The sequence below is a fragment of the Rhineura floridana genome, chromosome 2 (genome assembly GCF_030035675.1).
Source record: "Rhineura floridana isolate rRhiFlo1 chromosome 2, rRhiFlo1.hap2, whole genome shotgun sequence".
Lineage (NCBI taxonomy): Eukaryota > Metazoa > Chordata > Lepidosauria > Squamata > Rhineuridae > Rhineura > Rhineura floridana.
Window position 1 is genome coordinate 130510673 of NC_084481.1, and position 13182 is coordinate 130523854.

Consider the following 13182-nt stretch of genomic DNA (forward strand, 5'->3'; position numbering starts at 1 on the left):
TATTAAAAGACATATTAAAAGCAATTCTAACACAGACGCAGACAGGGAGTTTGGATGCATATTAGTCTGGTGTCTCAGCTTTGACCATTCCACTGTGGGTGCCCCTGCTAGGAGTCTAGTCTCTTGGTCTAGACTCCTGACAGCATTGCACTCAGCTTCTTCAACTCTCTCAAACCCCCTCACCACGTTAAGGTGTGCATCCTAAAGGGGGTTTGGCCTATTACTGAATATTTATTCATTAATAGGCAAAAAACCTTGCTGTTTAAGAATGTTCCCATAGCCAACAGATATTTCTGTCAAACTTCCTGTGTAGCTTGGAAGAATTTGGTAACGTGCCTCTGAGCATATGGTCAGTGGTAACTCCTGCAATCATGACTGCATCTCCAAAGATGAAGAATTACATTTTTGTATGTTTGCTGGTGTTCATCTTAATTTGCTTCTTTCTTGTGTTACTACTGTTTCTACAGAGAATCTAACCTAGAAAATTTCTCTCATTATTCATCCTAGAAATCTGTGTCAAATTTATTTTTATTAATTTCAAAGCTTTTTTATTGGTCAATGTCATATGATGGTGAAGACAGCCTTTTGTATTTCAAACTGGAGGTTATGCCGTATTTCTATTTGATGTAAAATCAGACTGATTACAATATGTTGCTACTTAAGCAATGACTCTAGCTGTTGGAAAAACAAACTTGGCCTGCCCAAGATGCATGTTTTCAGCCTGCTATGCGTAAACTACTCCACTTCAGGAAAGGTGGGTCAGTTAAAAACATAGAACACACCTAGAATTTTGCTAGAATATATTTCACCTCCCACTGTTTTATGTTGTGCAAACTGAGACACTCCTCATGTCCATTGGAAACTATTCTACAGAACAGTGAGCGCAATTATTCCACAATTATTTTTGGAGATTTTTTTTAGTGTTGCTACCCTTCCTCTGAACTATATCAACTGTTTTAATGTTGTTGCTTCCTCTCTGCTAAAACAAGATCAGCACAGCACATGTCTCGTTTGTGTTATTTGGGCTGATTGCAAGTGTTGCCACCACTCACCATATGCTCAGAGGCACATGTTACCAAATTATTCCAAGCTACACAGGAAGTGGATAGGACTGTGAAAGCCCAACACAAATTGTGTTTGTATTCTGACAAATTTGTAGGGCGGTACAGTGTAGTGTAGTGTAGTGGTTAAGGTGTTTGACTACGATCTGAGAGACCAGGGTTCGAATCCCCACATAGCCATGAAGCTCACTGGGTGACCTTGGGCCCGTCACTGCCTCTCAGCCTCAGAGTGAGGCAATGGTAAACCCCCTCTGAATACCGCTTACCATGAAAACCCTATTCATAGGGTCTCCATATGTCGGGATCGACTTGAAGGCAGTCCATTCCCATTTTCCATAGGTACCTAGTGAATTTCTCTGCTTTTTAATCCAGGAGGTAAGAAATGGGATCATGTACAAGTTTGCCGGGAATGGATTGATAATTTACATTCTTACTGAGTTCAGTGGGATTTGCTCCACTGCAATCATGCTTACGATAGGTGAAACTGACAACAGGGGATGGAGAGGGGAGGAGGGGGATGGGAGCAGGCAGGAGTAGGTGGAGGAGGGCAGGTCTGATAATTTGCATGTTTATTGAGTTCAGTGGGATTTACTCCCTTGCAATCATGCTTAGGATAGGTAAAACTGACCATGAGGGAGGAGGAGGGGGAGGGAGGAGTAGAGTGAAGGAGAAAGGGGGGAGAGGGAAGCAGAAGGAGTGGGGAGGGAGAAGGATGTGATTGGAAGGGAAGGGGAAGGAAGGGAAGGGGGAAGGAAGGGGAGGGGAGGGAATGAAGGAAGCAGGAGGGAAGGGGCAAGGGGAGGGGAGGGAGGATGAGGGGATTTGGAAGGGGATGGGGAGGTGATAGAAGGGGGAGGAGGAGGGGAGGGCAGGTGTGATCATTTGCATGCTTTTTTGAGTTTAGTGGGATTTACTCCTGTGCAATAATGCTTACTATAGGTGAAAGTAACCTGAGAAGGGCAGGGAGGGGGAGGAAGGAAGGGGGAGAGGAAGGGTGGAGATTGGATGGGTGGGTACTGGGCAGAGGGAAAGCCCCTTTCCTAAAGGAAAACATTGTGAACAGTATCATTCTTTTTCAGGGTTTCCCCCACCTTTTTATTCTACAGCAGGCACATGTAGCCTCTCACCCAAATATAATCCAAAGCTGTCCCTGCCTACATCCACTCCAGACTGTTATTTCACTTTAGAGAGTCATGGCTTCTCCCAAAGAATCCTAGGAAGTGTAGTTAGTGAAGGGTGCTGAGAGTTGCTAGGAGATGCCCTGTTCCCTTCACAGAGCTTCAATCAGAGCAGCTAACTGTTAAACCACTCTGTCCATGGGAGCTCTGTCAGGGGAATAGGACTCTCCTCTCAGCACCCTTCACAAACTACACTTCCCAGGATTCCTTGGGGGAAGCTATGAATGTCTAAAGTGAAATAAAAGTCGGGTGTGGCTGTGGCCCCCTGATTAGACAAGCCCATCAGCTTTGAGTCTGGCTTTTAGAACACTGACAGTTGATTCTTACTGAGCATAGCTGACCTTATCATTGAGTTCATTGCTAAATTTCTTAAATTAATTAAAAATCAGCCAGGCCTTGTTAAAACTTTTAAACTGCAGGAGATGAAGGTCAGAGTATGGGGCAAGGTCAGTAATAGGATTCCAGGTACTCTGTGAACATTGCTGACATTCAATTAATTTCAACAACGTATGAGAACTGTGATAGAAAAAAGTCCAAAAGGGGTCTGTTCCCCCCCTCTTTTTACACTTTGAACTATCGATTCTCTCTCACTGTTTTGTGTATCACCATGAACATTGGGAGGGTTGTTAAGCAAGTGTTTCTGAGTTCAGGACTATACATTTTGTTAGATTTTGTTTTGAAATGAGCTTATGGGAAGCATCAGAATGTCATGGGGGTATTTTCAATTTAACATTGCAGAATGAGAAAAATCCATGCTGATTATAGTATATAGCCACTGCAAATATCAGCTCAGAACTTTGACATATTGCATTAAAATAATAATGGTGACTTATATTACTAATCCATCAATTCAGTGCAAATTAAACTCTAGATTGGCTATCAGTTATAGGTTAAAACATTAAAATAATAAAAAACATCAATTTACGATGCAATGATTTTATTAGTTAAAACATGAGATCAACCTCAATTATCACTAAGAGCAGATAAAATTTAAAAGACCTGAATATAATTGAAAAAGTATTCGATGCTAAAAGGACAAAAAGCAGGGGCATCATAAAAAAAAACCCTTCCCCCAGTTGTCAGCCATCTCACCTTAGAAGACTGGAGAATCTGAGAAGCGTGTCTGAAGATGATCTCTGTGCTCAGACAAGTTCATATGGGATTAGGTGGCCCTTTAGATGCCCAGGTCATAAGCCATAAAAGCTTTCCCAACTTAGTGCTCTCCAGATGTTTTGGAGTACAACTTCCATAATACCTACCCAGGCCAGCTTGGTTGGCTGACACTGATGTGAGTTGTAGTTTAAAACATCTGGAGGGTGCCAGGTTGGGGAAGGCTGCCTTAAAGTTTAAGATCATTGCTTTAGTTGTTCTCAAAAATGTACCGGCAGCCAGTAAAACTGGTTTTGACATGTTCTGTCCAACTCAGCCAAGTCAGCAGTCTACCAGCTATATTTTCAACCGATTTCCAAATAATGTTCCAACAATACATTGCAGTATTCTAGTGAGATACTGCTTGTAGTTACTATCAACTTAACAGTCTATAGCAAGCTCACAAGAACTGCAGTAATAGATTCTTGATTATTTCTAATCTGATCGAGTGACCCTCTTAGCTGAAGATTGAAAAATGGTTTTTTCACATTTCAGTATATAATATATATCCAAATGTTGACCATAGCAATGTACTCAAAGGTGCTTTGATACCTTCTTTCTCTTTGATAGTGTTATGGTAATTTTGTAATACTTCAGCTTTTCATTCTCTTTCTTAATTGCCTGCTTATTTTAATGCCATTTTCTAAAGCATGAGGGCATGACTGGATTCCTCACACTACCGTAGTTTGGGGGATACGTGATCCCTCTATTTGTTTTTCTCCTTCTATTTTTCTTTCAGAAAATGCATCTCCCCTAATACAAAGGCAGCTAAAAATACAGAAGAAAAGCAAAGAGAGTGTCTGCTTGGCCCCAAGAGTACCCTCCAATCATCAGTATTATCAAAAAGGTCAGAGCTTCAAGATGGTTCCACACATCAAATAAAATCAGTTCAGAGAAGCGATAGAATATCAGAACTAGTCAGCTACAAATCAAGAAGTACAAACAAATTCTGCCTTATATCACCATCCAAGAGAAACAGACCTGTCAGTGCTCCACCAGGTCAGCTAAGGTAATCAAAGCTGTTCTATGTTCCTTTTAACTATGACTGTTACAGCTCTGTCTCCTTTCAACTGATTTGATGATGATTCAATGGACAACTTTACACTTGCAGTAAAATACTGCAATATTTATTTAGATTTATGGCATCTAGTAGTATTACAGTGCAATCCCAAGCACATGTACTGAGAAGTAAGTCTCTCTGAGTTCACTGGGATCTAGTTTCTAGTAGGTGTGCTTAGAATTTCCATCTTAGTCATTCACAGCTGTAATTTTTTATATGAGAAGCTCTTTTATGTATATGAAAAAGCATACAAGCCACATGTAGATTATTATACATAAATTTATTTTTCCACCTGTAAAAGGACACTTGTGCCATTCTGGTGAATGCATGTTCAGATTCATATCTGATCAGTAGGTATCAAGTCTGCATACAGTTGGCATGCTTTTTCCTTCACTGAAATGTGTCATATCTAGGAATTTTTGTTAGTAAACAATCGTGTATGTGTGTGTGAGTGAGAGAGAGAGAGACAAACAGAGAGAACATATAGATGACATGACTACATATCAGGACCTCTGGAATATGGTCACTATGTGGAAGTGAGCTGTACTTATTGTGTGCATTATATGAAATTATCAAGAGAGGACTTTCCACATATTCAAAGTGTACCTCACATACATTTTATTCCATGCAAGTACAATCTCTAATCCCATGCCAGTAGTGTAATATCTCATTCCTAGAAAATGGGTGGTAGAATCATCTTGCAACAGGGACTGGCTCAGCTGCTGTTTGCCCCTACCTCCTCTAAAAATAATGCAATGGTGATAGGTGATAGCGAGGAGTATTCACTCTCCCCCATCATAAAAAAATACAAAATCATGAAGATTCACAAAATTCAACAAGGAAGTTTGGGAGGAAAACCATACTAGGTAAGTACACTAGCATAGACACTAAGCAGAATTGGGGGAAGAATATTCCTTGATACAAGAGAAGAACAACCTCACTTTCTACACTCTACGCTACAAATAGTAAAAATTCACATTTATTTTGCACAATTAGCTGATTATATGGAATTGCATACGCACAAGCCCTATTTAAAATAAGATCGCAACATAAATATTTAAATTGCAATGATGTGAGTAAATGTTTAAATGAATCTGGCTTTCTCTAATTGTAAATTATGTGTTTAAGGTTAGTACATTTGAATTTAATGGAAATAAGGCTGGAATTCTATGTGAACTTATTTCAGAGGAAGGCCCACTGAACACAGACTTCCAAGGAAACATAGATAGTCCCAGAAATTTAAGGGTTTTTTTTTTAAAGTGAAGCATGAAAATCAAGAATGTTGAATTCATTGCTTACATCAAGAAGACAAATCCCAATGAAATCTTTAACATTTATTTATAATTGTATAATATCTATGACAAGCACAGTTTTACATCTGAGTTCTTAAGTTTTGCAAGCAAATTGAATTTGAAGCATTAGTTCACAGTTATCAATATGTTTAGGAAAGGGATCTCTTATTTTGATCATCTCTATTTTAAAATGCCAAAATCATAAGCTGATTATCATTGAGATGGACTATATTAACTAAATTTTAATTTTGTATAGGTATATGAAAATTAGTAATTAGTACCTAATTCAACTGAACTGGAATTGTTTTTCAACAGATGTCAACAGTTTTCTTCCTCAAAATTCGCCTGGGCCCAGAAGGCCCCTGAAGTGTCCCAGATTTTTAAACGCCAACCACAGATACTCAGAGTAACTGCTTATAAAAATGGTACAATAAATGTGTTTGCTAAAGTTACAGTGCCACTTTCCATTAAACTGGTAAGTATTATAATTTAAGTAGCAATATTTCTTTGAATATTGATCGCAGAATAAAAGAACCACTTTTTATTTTCACAATTGTTAAGCATATACATAGTTATTGCATTTTATATAACATAAAACAGAAGCCATGCAATGTAAAGTAGAATGTGGAGTTTTGCAGAACCAACATAATTAAAGAGTCAAATAATAACATAGATAATACTTAGCAATTGGATGTATATATACGGTGTTTAGGGAAATGAGTTAGGCTTTAGTTTTTCTATTCTTGACTAAATTGTAGTAATTAACATGAGTACATTTTTCGTATTTTTTTCTTACCTTTTTGTGTTCATTTAGCTGCTGGAGGAGTGCACTGAAAAGCTGAAGCTGAATATGGCTGCACGACGAGTCTTCTTGGCAGACGGCACTGAAGCACTAGATGCTGTAGACATACCCCATGATGCTGACGTTTATATTTCAACTGGAGAGCCCTTTTCAAATCCATTCAAAAAAATTAAAGGTAAAAAAGCACCACAGTCAGTGGCTTAAGGGGTGCAATTAAAAATGATTTTCATCCTGTCTTTTTGCATGGTTTAACAAAACTAATGTTTACTCATTTACAGCTCAGTAAGAGGATAATGTGCTTAATGAAAGAAAAATCTACTGACAGCCACGTTTATTGCCCTTCATTAGCATTGGTGCTTAATTTAATATAGATCTGAATAGACATTAGGGAACCCACAGGAGGTTAAATGGTGAAAATATAATAAATTAAATCTGATATTATTGAATTTACTGTTTAGTTTCTCTGACATCTAACAGACACAATTCATTAGGCTTATTACACTAGGAAAAATAATAGTTCAGAGTTTGAGTGCTTTATTAATTTAGTCATTTGACCTTTATTAAGAAAGCATTAAAATAATTATCATACTGTTTATGCCACAGTATGAAATATTCACTCTGAAGTTGCACAGAAATATATATGCGTACCTTTTGTAACATTGTATTTCCAAATTTAAAGCTCTGTCAGCATAATCTCTCATGATCTCTTATTTTTTCCATGTCACTATTTTTTGTAATATCATGTTTACTTGTGAGCAGAGTGTAGAATTTTATACTGCTGCCGTTGCCAATTTTGTTGCAAATGGATTTTGATTTGGGTAGTGTTTTACTGGTCTGAATGACTCATGTATTTAAATATAAATTGATGTATGACATTGCCATTACAATATGGCATATAATATAGGTGGACTTTATGAACAGAATATAACTGAATAAATTTGTATTAAATATTTGCCAAATAATGTTGTATGTTAAGGTGGAATAAGGTAAGAATCAATGCATAATACCACACCCCAAAAGCAAATATGTTACATTCATTAATACCTAACATTTTTTAAAAAAACTGCAGTTGACCTAATTTTATTATCAGAAATACTGTGTGAGAAGTTTTAAGTTGATACACTATTTTTAATTTTTTTATAGCTGTGGATGTAGTATTTTTTAGAATTTCTGTAATAATTGCTATTGTATTTAAAGTTGATTTTCGTCATTCTACACATTTTGTAAAATAAAATTCATCTTAGTGAGAATGGTTTATAAATGTTTTTGCATTGAGTTTTGAAAGATTAAAAAATTAGCTGAGTTTGTCTTTAAGTACTGGATTACTGCAAGCATAGCAAATTATGCTGAATTGCATCACTGAAATTCCTATAAATATCTATAAAAGAATATTTTATATAAACATTCTACAATGATGGGAATACTTATGTTTTTTCAACTAATTGAACCATACAATCTTGCAATGTTTTTGAAGAAAGAAATATTTCTTCAAAACCCATACCTTATGAATTATGCATATATTGGAGTATTACAGATTATATGACAGTCACTTTGAAGACTTTCCAAATTATCCACTGCATATGTTTTAGTCTTAACTCAATAAGGAGAATAAATTTAGCCAAAAATCTTTTGTCCCTTTCTTAGTTCATGAAGGAGTACTGTTTTGACAAGTAAACAATGATAATCAATATTCACTTTGTCTCAGCATTTTAGATGTTATTGAGATAAATCTAATATTATAATAATTTTTATAGTCCATGTAATATTTTTATGTAAAGCATTGCATATTAATGAATGTTTGCATTTTCAAATTCATTAAGCATTTTTCTTTCTTTGCCTCTACTTCATTTGCGTCCAGTAAAAACTTCTTTGCTTTGTTTGCATCTTTTGGCTGTGTTTCATCATGACATGCACTGCTGTTCCTTTAGCACCAAAATGTTGGCACACATTACTGAAAATTTCACACCAACTCTTGCTGGATCAGCAAGCTTAACCTACCAAAATCTGGTGTACTGCAATAGTACTTGACTGATAATCAATCTTTTTGCTGCTCGACAGTTGTTTCTGGGACTCAGACTAGAGCAGGTGGCAGATGTGCCTTGTCTTTTGAGAAAAGAAAGAGTAGGTGAGGTTGGGCACAGTGTAACATATTGTGTGTCCATTAAAAGGGCTCTGCTGGGGTAAGTATTACAGGAAAAAGTCACTGATATGCATAGAAGACTCACCAAGAGCATCCAATAGGTCTTTTTACAGTCTGGTTTATAAATTTAATGGGATTTATCCCAAATGAATTGAATGCATCCCATAAATTAATCTAACACTAGAAAAAAACAATTACTTTTTTTCCCAATTCTGTATTAAAAGTCTTCTTAAGTCTGTTACTGCAGTATATAATTCAGAAGCATTTATAGTAACTATTGTAGTTTGTAAAAATTAATAAATTGATAAGACATACGTTATAAGGAGGGTATATTTTTCTGATCCAAAAATAGATGAATAAAACAGACTATGGCAAAGAGAGTGATTTGTGGGTAGGCTACCTGATAGATGATCATCATCATCTACACTAATACCAATTTAAGTAGTCCTGTGCTTATGGAGCTGGAGCCAAAACCACACTAACTACATGTAAGAGAGTGGCATCAGTAGACTTGAGTTAACCTGAAGGTTTAGCAATATACACAAAAAAATATTTAGGGGGAAAAAACCCAAAGGGAGGGAAAAATTACCAGTGCAATCCTATGAGAACTTAATGGCACGGAATGTTAAGAGATTGAGAGGGGGGGGGGAAACTGCTGAAAACTGGAAGGGCAGGGAATTAAATGGAGCGGCTGGAAAAGGAGGAGGAGGGAAATACATAGATATATAAATGATGGAAAGAACCAACACATTGCCTAGATAGATAACGTCTGAGCAGTTTAAATGTCAGGGATCGAACTGCCCATAAAATTTAATGGGCAAATGAAACTTTCCACTGTAGTTGGGTTTGGGCACCAGCATGTCTGCCCTGCATGCGCACACACAACAAAATGGAGGGCTGGGTGTGAAATGGAGATTTCATCAAAATTGCCGAATGGGGATTCAGCATACTCATCATGGAACACTGTCTGATTGGGGGGGGGGGCGGAGGAAATTGGGAAAGGAGAGAATGGAATGGAGTGGCTGGAACCCTGAGCTCCATTCTTCTAAGTCTGCTAGGAATTATGACAATTTGACTATTTAGTTGACAACTGTTTTTCAGATAGTGAGATAAAGTTAGAACAGTTCAGACACAATTATGATCTTGTGATATTGGATGAATTTACATTTGAATTAACGATTATGCCTCATTTCAACATAATACACTGGGAATAACATTTAAAAGTTTAGCATTTTCTTCCACACAAACATATTTTAAAATAGGCTAGTTTTGTTTTATTTTGGTTTTAGTTTTACATTGCAGTTGAAATGCCCATCAGGAAAGAAGGCTTATTTAGAGAAATGCTTTGGAAATACTGCATAAGTATGAGATTTTCCCTAGTGAGCATAATGAAGTCTTGAGTGGGCAAGCACCAAAAAAATGCATGTATTTTAGTTGGAAAAATGAAAGAGGCTTCTTATACAAGTAAATGCATGTAATGAAGTAATCATGCATGCACCATGAGAATGTTCACAATGCAGGAAGTTTAGTGCAAGTCTGAACACTGTATTAACCATCAACTTGAAATAAAGGAAAACGGATAATGGTGCACTTATGGTATCTGGTTTAAAGGTATTGAAATATTAAAATAAAATACATTTGAGAGTTTATCATAGCTATTTTACCCAGTGTTTGCTTGCTTTCAGCTTTTAAAAACTTTGAAGTTTATATGTAAATTAGAAGCTGTCCAAAATGTAGTGTTTAGATGTTTCTTGCACCAGATTTTCTCAGCTACCAACTTTTTAAAATTAACTTCTAATTATTTTGGTTTTGAATCAAGTGACTTTTGCCCTGCTTTGTATTCATAAAAGTTTGCACGTGTTTTATGCATAATGAATTGCAATGCTGGAGAAATAAGTTTCCATCAGTCCACTTCACTGAATCTATTTTAGAGGTTTTCTGTTTTAGCATAAATCTCTTCTCCCAAAAGTTGATGAGATTGTGCAGGCATCATGTTGTCTGCATTTTAACCACAAATGGGAAATTGGGAGCCAGTATCAAAACTCTGCTGTCTCCTTTCCAGTTTAGGCACTTATAATTGGCTTATTCAGCAGAGGCTTTCCCACTCCCAGCCCCTCCTTCTCTCTGCTCACAGCTGCACTTCTGCCCTTTCATGGGCTAGATTCTAGCTAATAGAGATACTGGCTGAGAGGCAAGGTCAGCCCTAGGCTGCTTGGTCAGGAACATGGCTTCAGTAGACAGCCACCTCTTACTGCTGCATCTCCTCTTCCTCCAAGATGGAGTATTTTGTTCTGGAATGAAGGGATTGCACAGTCTGTATTCAGGCACCTGCAGCACTGTGGCCTATCCGGCTGGGCAGCTGATTATGGCATGGCTTCAAAGAGCACAGTTTTGTTCTGATCTGTCTGTAGCTGGTACTCTGAAGCATGAAAATGAGGCAAGCTTGGCAGGGAAAGCAGTAAGACTGATTGGTAGTTGCATCACCAAGAACAGCTATTAGTGAGAAAAGTGCTCCAATAAAGGCTGGAGGTGGACTGTACTGCCAGTTCTCCTCTCCTAAGCTCCAGTCCCTTCCTTGAAGGTTAGAGGTTTTTAAAGGGCCAATCCCATGGCCTGAAGACGGGCACTTCCCCCTATTGTCTCCTGCTTGGCAAGCTCCCTGCACCATTGGGCAGGCATTATAGTGTGAGAGACGCTGTCCTTGAACTTGGGAGAAGTGCTTGTGAGGGTCCTGGCTCCAGTTCTCTGGGCTTCTGCCCACTAGTTCCAGACTCTGGGGCCTCCTGACCACCAACTTCAGGCTCAAATTTAGGAGCCCAGCCGCGGTTCCCAGTTGGCAGCACCATTGCCTCTGACTCAGTTAGCTTGTCCTCTGACTACATGAGCCAGAGCCATGGCAGGTTTAAATTGAGTTTTGTATCCTGCATTAAGGGGACCCTTGGCTAGAATTACCTACATTTAAGGTTGATGTTGACTTTTCCATCACTGGAGTTGAGGCAGGAGTGGGTAAATTCTTCCAGATATGGGTAGAAACGTCTTGTTCTGCTGTTGACAAGGAGTCCAGTGGGCAAATGGGACAAGGCAATCTCCAAGTTAGCAATTTGCTCTGACAGAGTCTGGGAGTAAACTGACAATTCACCTTCCTAGGCTCTGCCACTTGCTTGACAAATGAAAGGTTTAAAGGGGTAGGCCTCCCTCGGATTACTGCATGTGTTGTCAGGTTGACATGCAAATGTGGGTCCTTGGTATGCAGAAGACAAGTTCCTGGGGAGGATGAGGCTCTGTGGGTATGGACTCTGGAGATCCTGACTCAGCAGTCTTGGGCTCAACAGTGTCTGATCCACTGGCCTCAGGCTGCATCTCAACCTGAAATGCAGCCTGAGCCCAGTGGATCAGACACTGTTGAACCCAAGACTGCTGAGATTCTCAGGCCTAGGTTGTACTCATTGCCTCTAGACTGATGGCTTCAGGTGCATCATTAGAGTTGGAGCCAAGGCTGCTGCTGCTCTAAACAGGCATCCTGACAGCGAGTAGGATTAAAAGAAAGGAGCATATGTTCCTGAGACTGACATCATGCTTTATATCTTTACCAGTCCACTATAGTTCCACTTTAGTAAATTTCTACAAATGCTTTCCTTATTTGTTAATTAGAGTTTCAGCATGCTTAATTCTGTACTGGATCACACACAGCAGTTTTAGCACCCATGGAGCTAAAGTTGGAAGGGACTTTTTCACTGAGAATAACAAGCGGGGAATTGTGAAAAATTTCCATGGTTGAAAGGTGATTAAATCAGCATGTATCATCAGAAGCTAGTCTTTCTTCTACCCCATGCTCTTTAAACTGTGAGCAGGCATTTCCCTTCATAGTACAAAGGATCCTTTGGACTCAGAGAGCATATGTTAGCAAGACTCCTCTGTAGACACGTGTTTCACATTCACACATTCTACAAGTCTTGTGAATTAAGATCTTTAGACATTGACAATAGTGCGTTTTGGCAGATTTACCCAGTAATTTACACTCACACAGATCTTAAACATGGGAATATTTATTGAGTGTATACACACAGAATCAAAATATATACATTTAACACTTCAGTGGGGGATAGTTCAGTTCCATTACATATCTATTGACATAAATGGGGATAGCTCAGTAACAATATATGTAAGGGAATTAGCTACATAAACCTAATCATAACTAAACTCACATACACAGCATACAAACACATGACGCAGCAAGCACACAAGGCATAAGAGGAGATGGGGCAGGGAGTTGAGTTCAACACAACAAAGGAAGGTACACTAGCCTGCCCTTTTTCTCTCTCTCTCTGGACTCACTTTACAAACTAGGCCTCAGTCATGTGCAGCTGGGCAGGGAGCACCAGAACATGGCTTCTGAAACATAGTCACACATGCACAGTCAAAGATATGCAGAGGGAGTAGATGTGTAGGCTACGATTTGTAGGGAAATGATCTCCAGAAGACAGGCTCGAGAGTGCACTG

At 38.4% G+C, this 13182-nt stretch overlaps 1 protein-coding gene across 1 annotated transcript in view; it reads left to right on the forward strand.

Annotated features, from left to right (window-relative positions):
- DCDC1 (doublecortin domain containing 1) overlaps positions 1-13182 on the forward strand; it is a 574603-nt gene that overhangs the window by 37407 nt on the left and 524014 nt on the right. Inside the window, 3 exon segments of the mRNA XM_061610560.1 lie at positions 4128-4397; positions 6056-6215; positions 6555-6717. Of these exon segments, the coding sequence (XP_061466544.1) occupies positions 4128-4397; positions 6056-6215; positions 6555-6717 (593 nt within the window).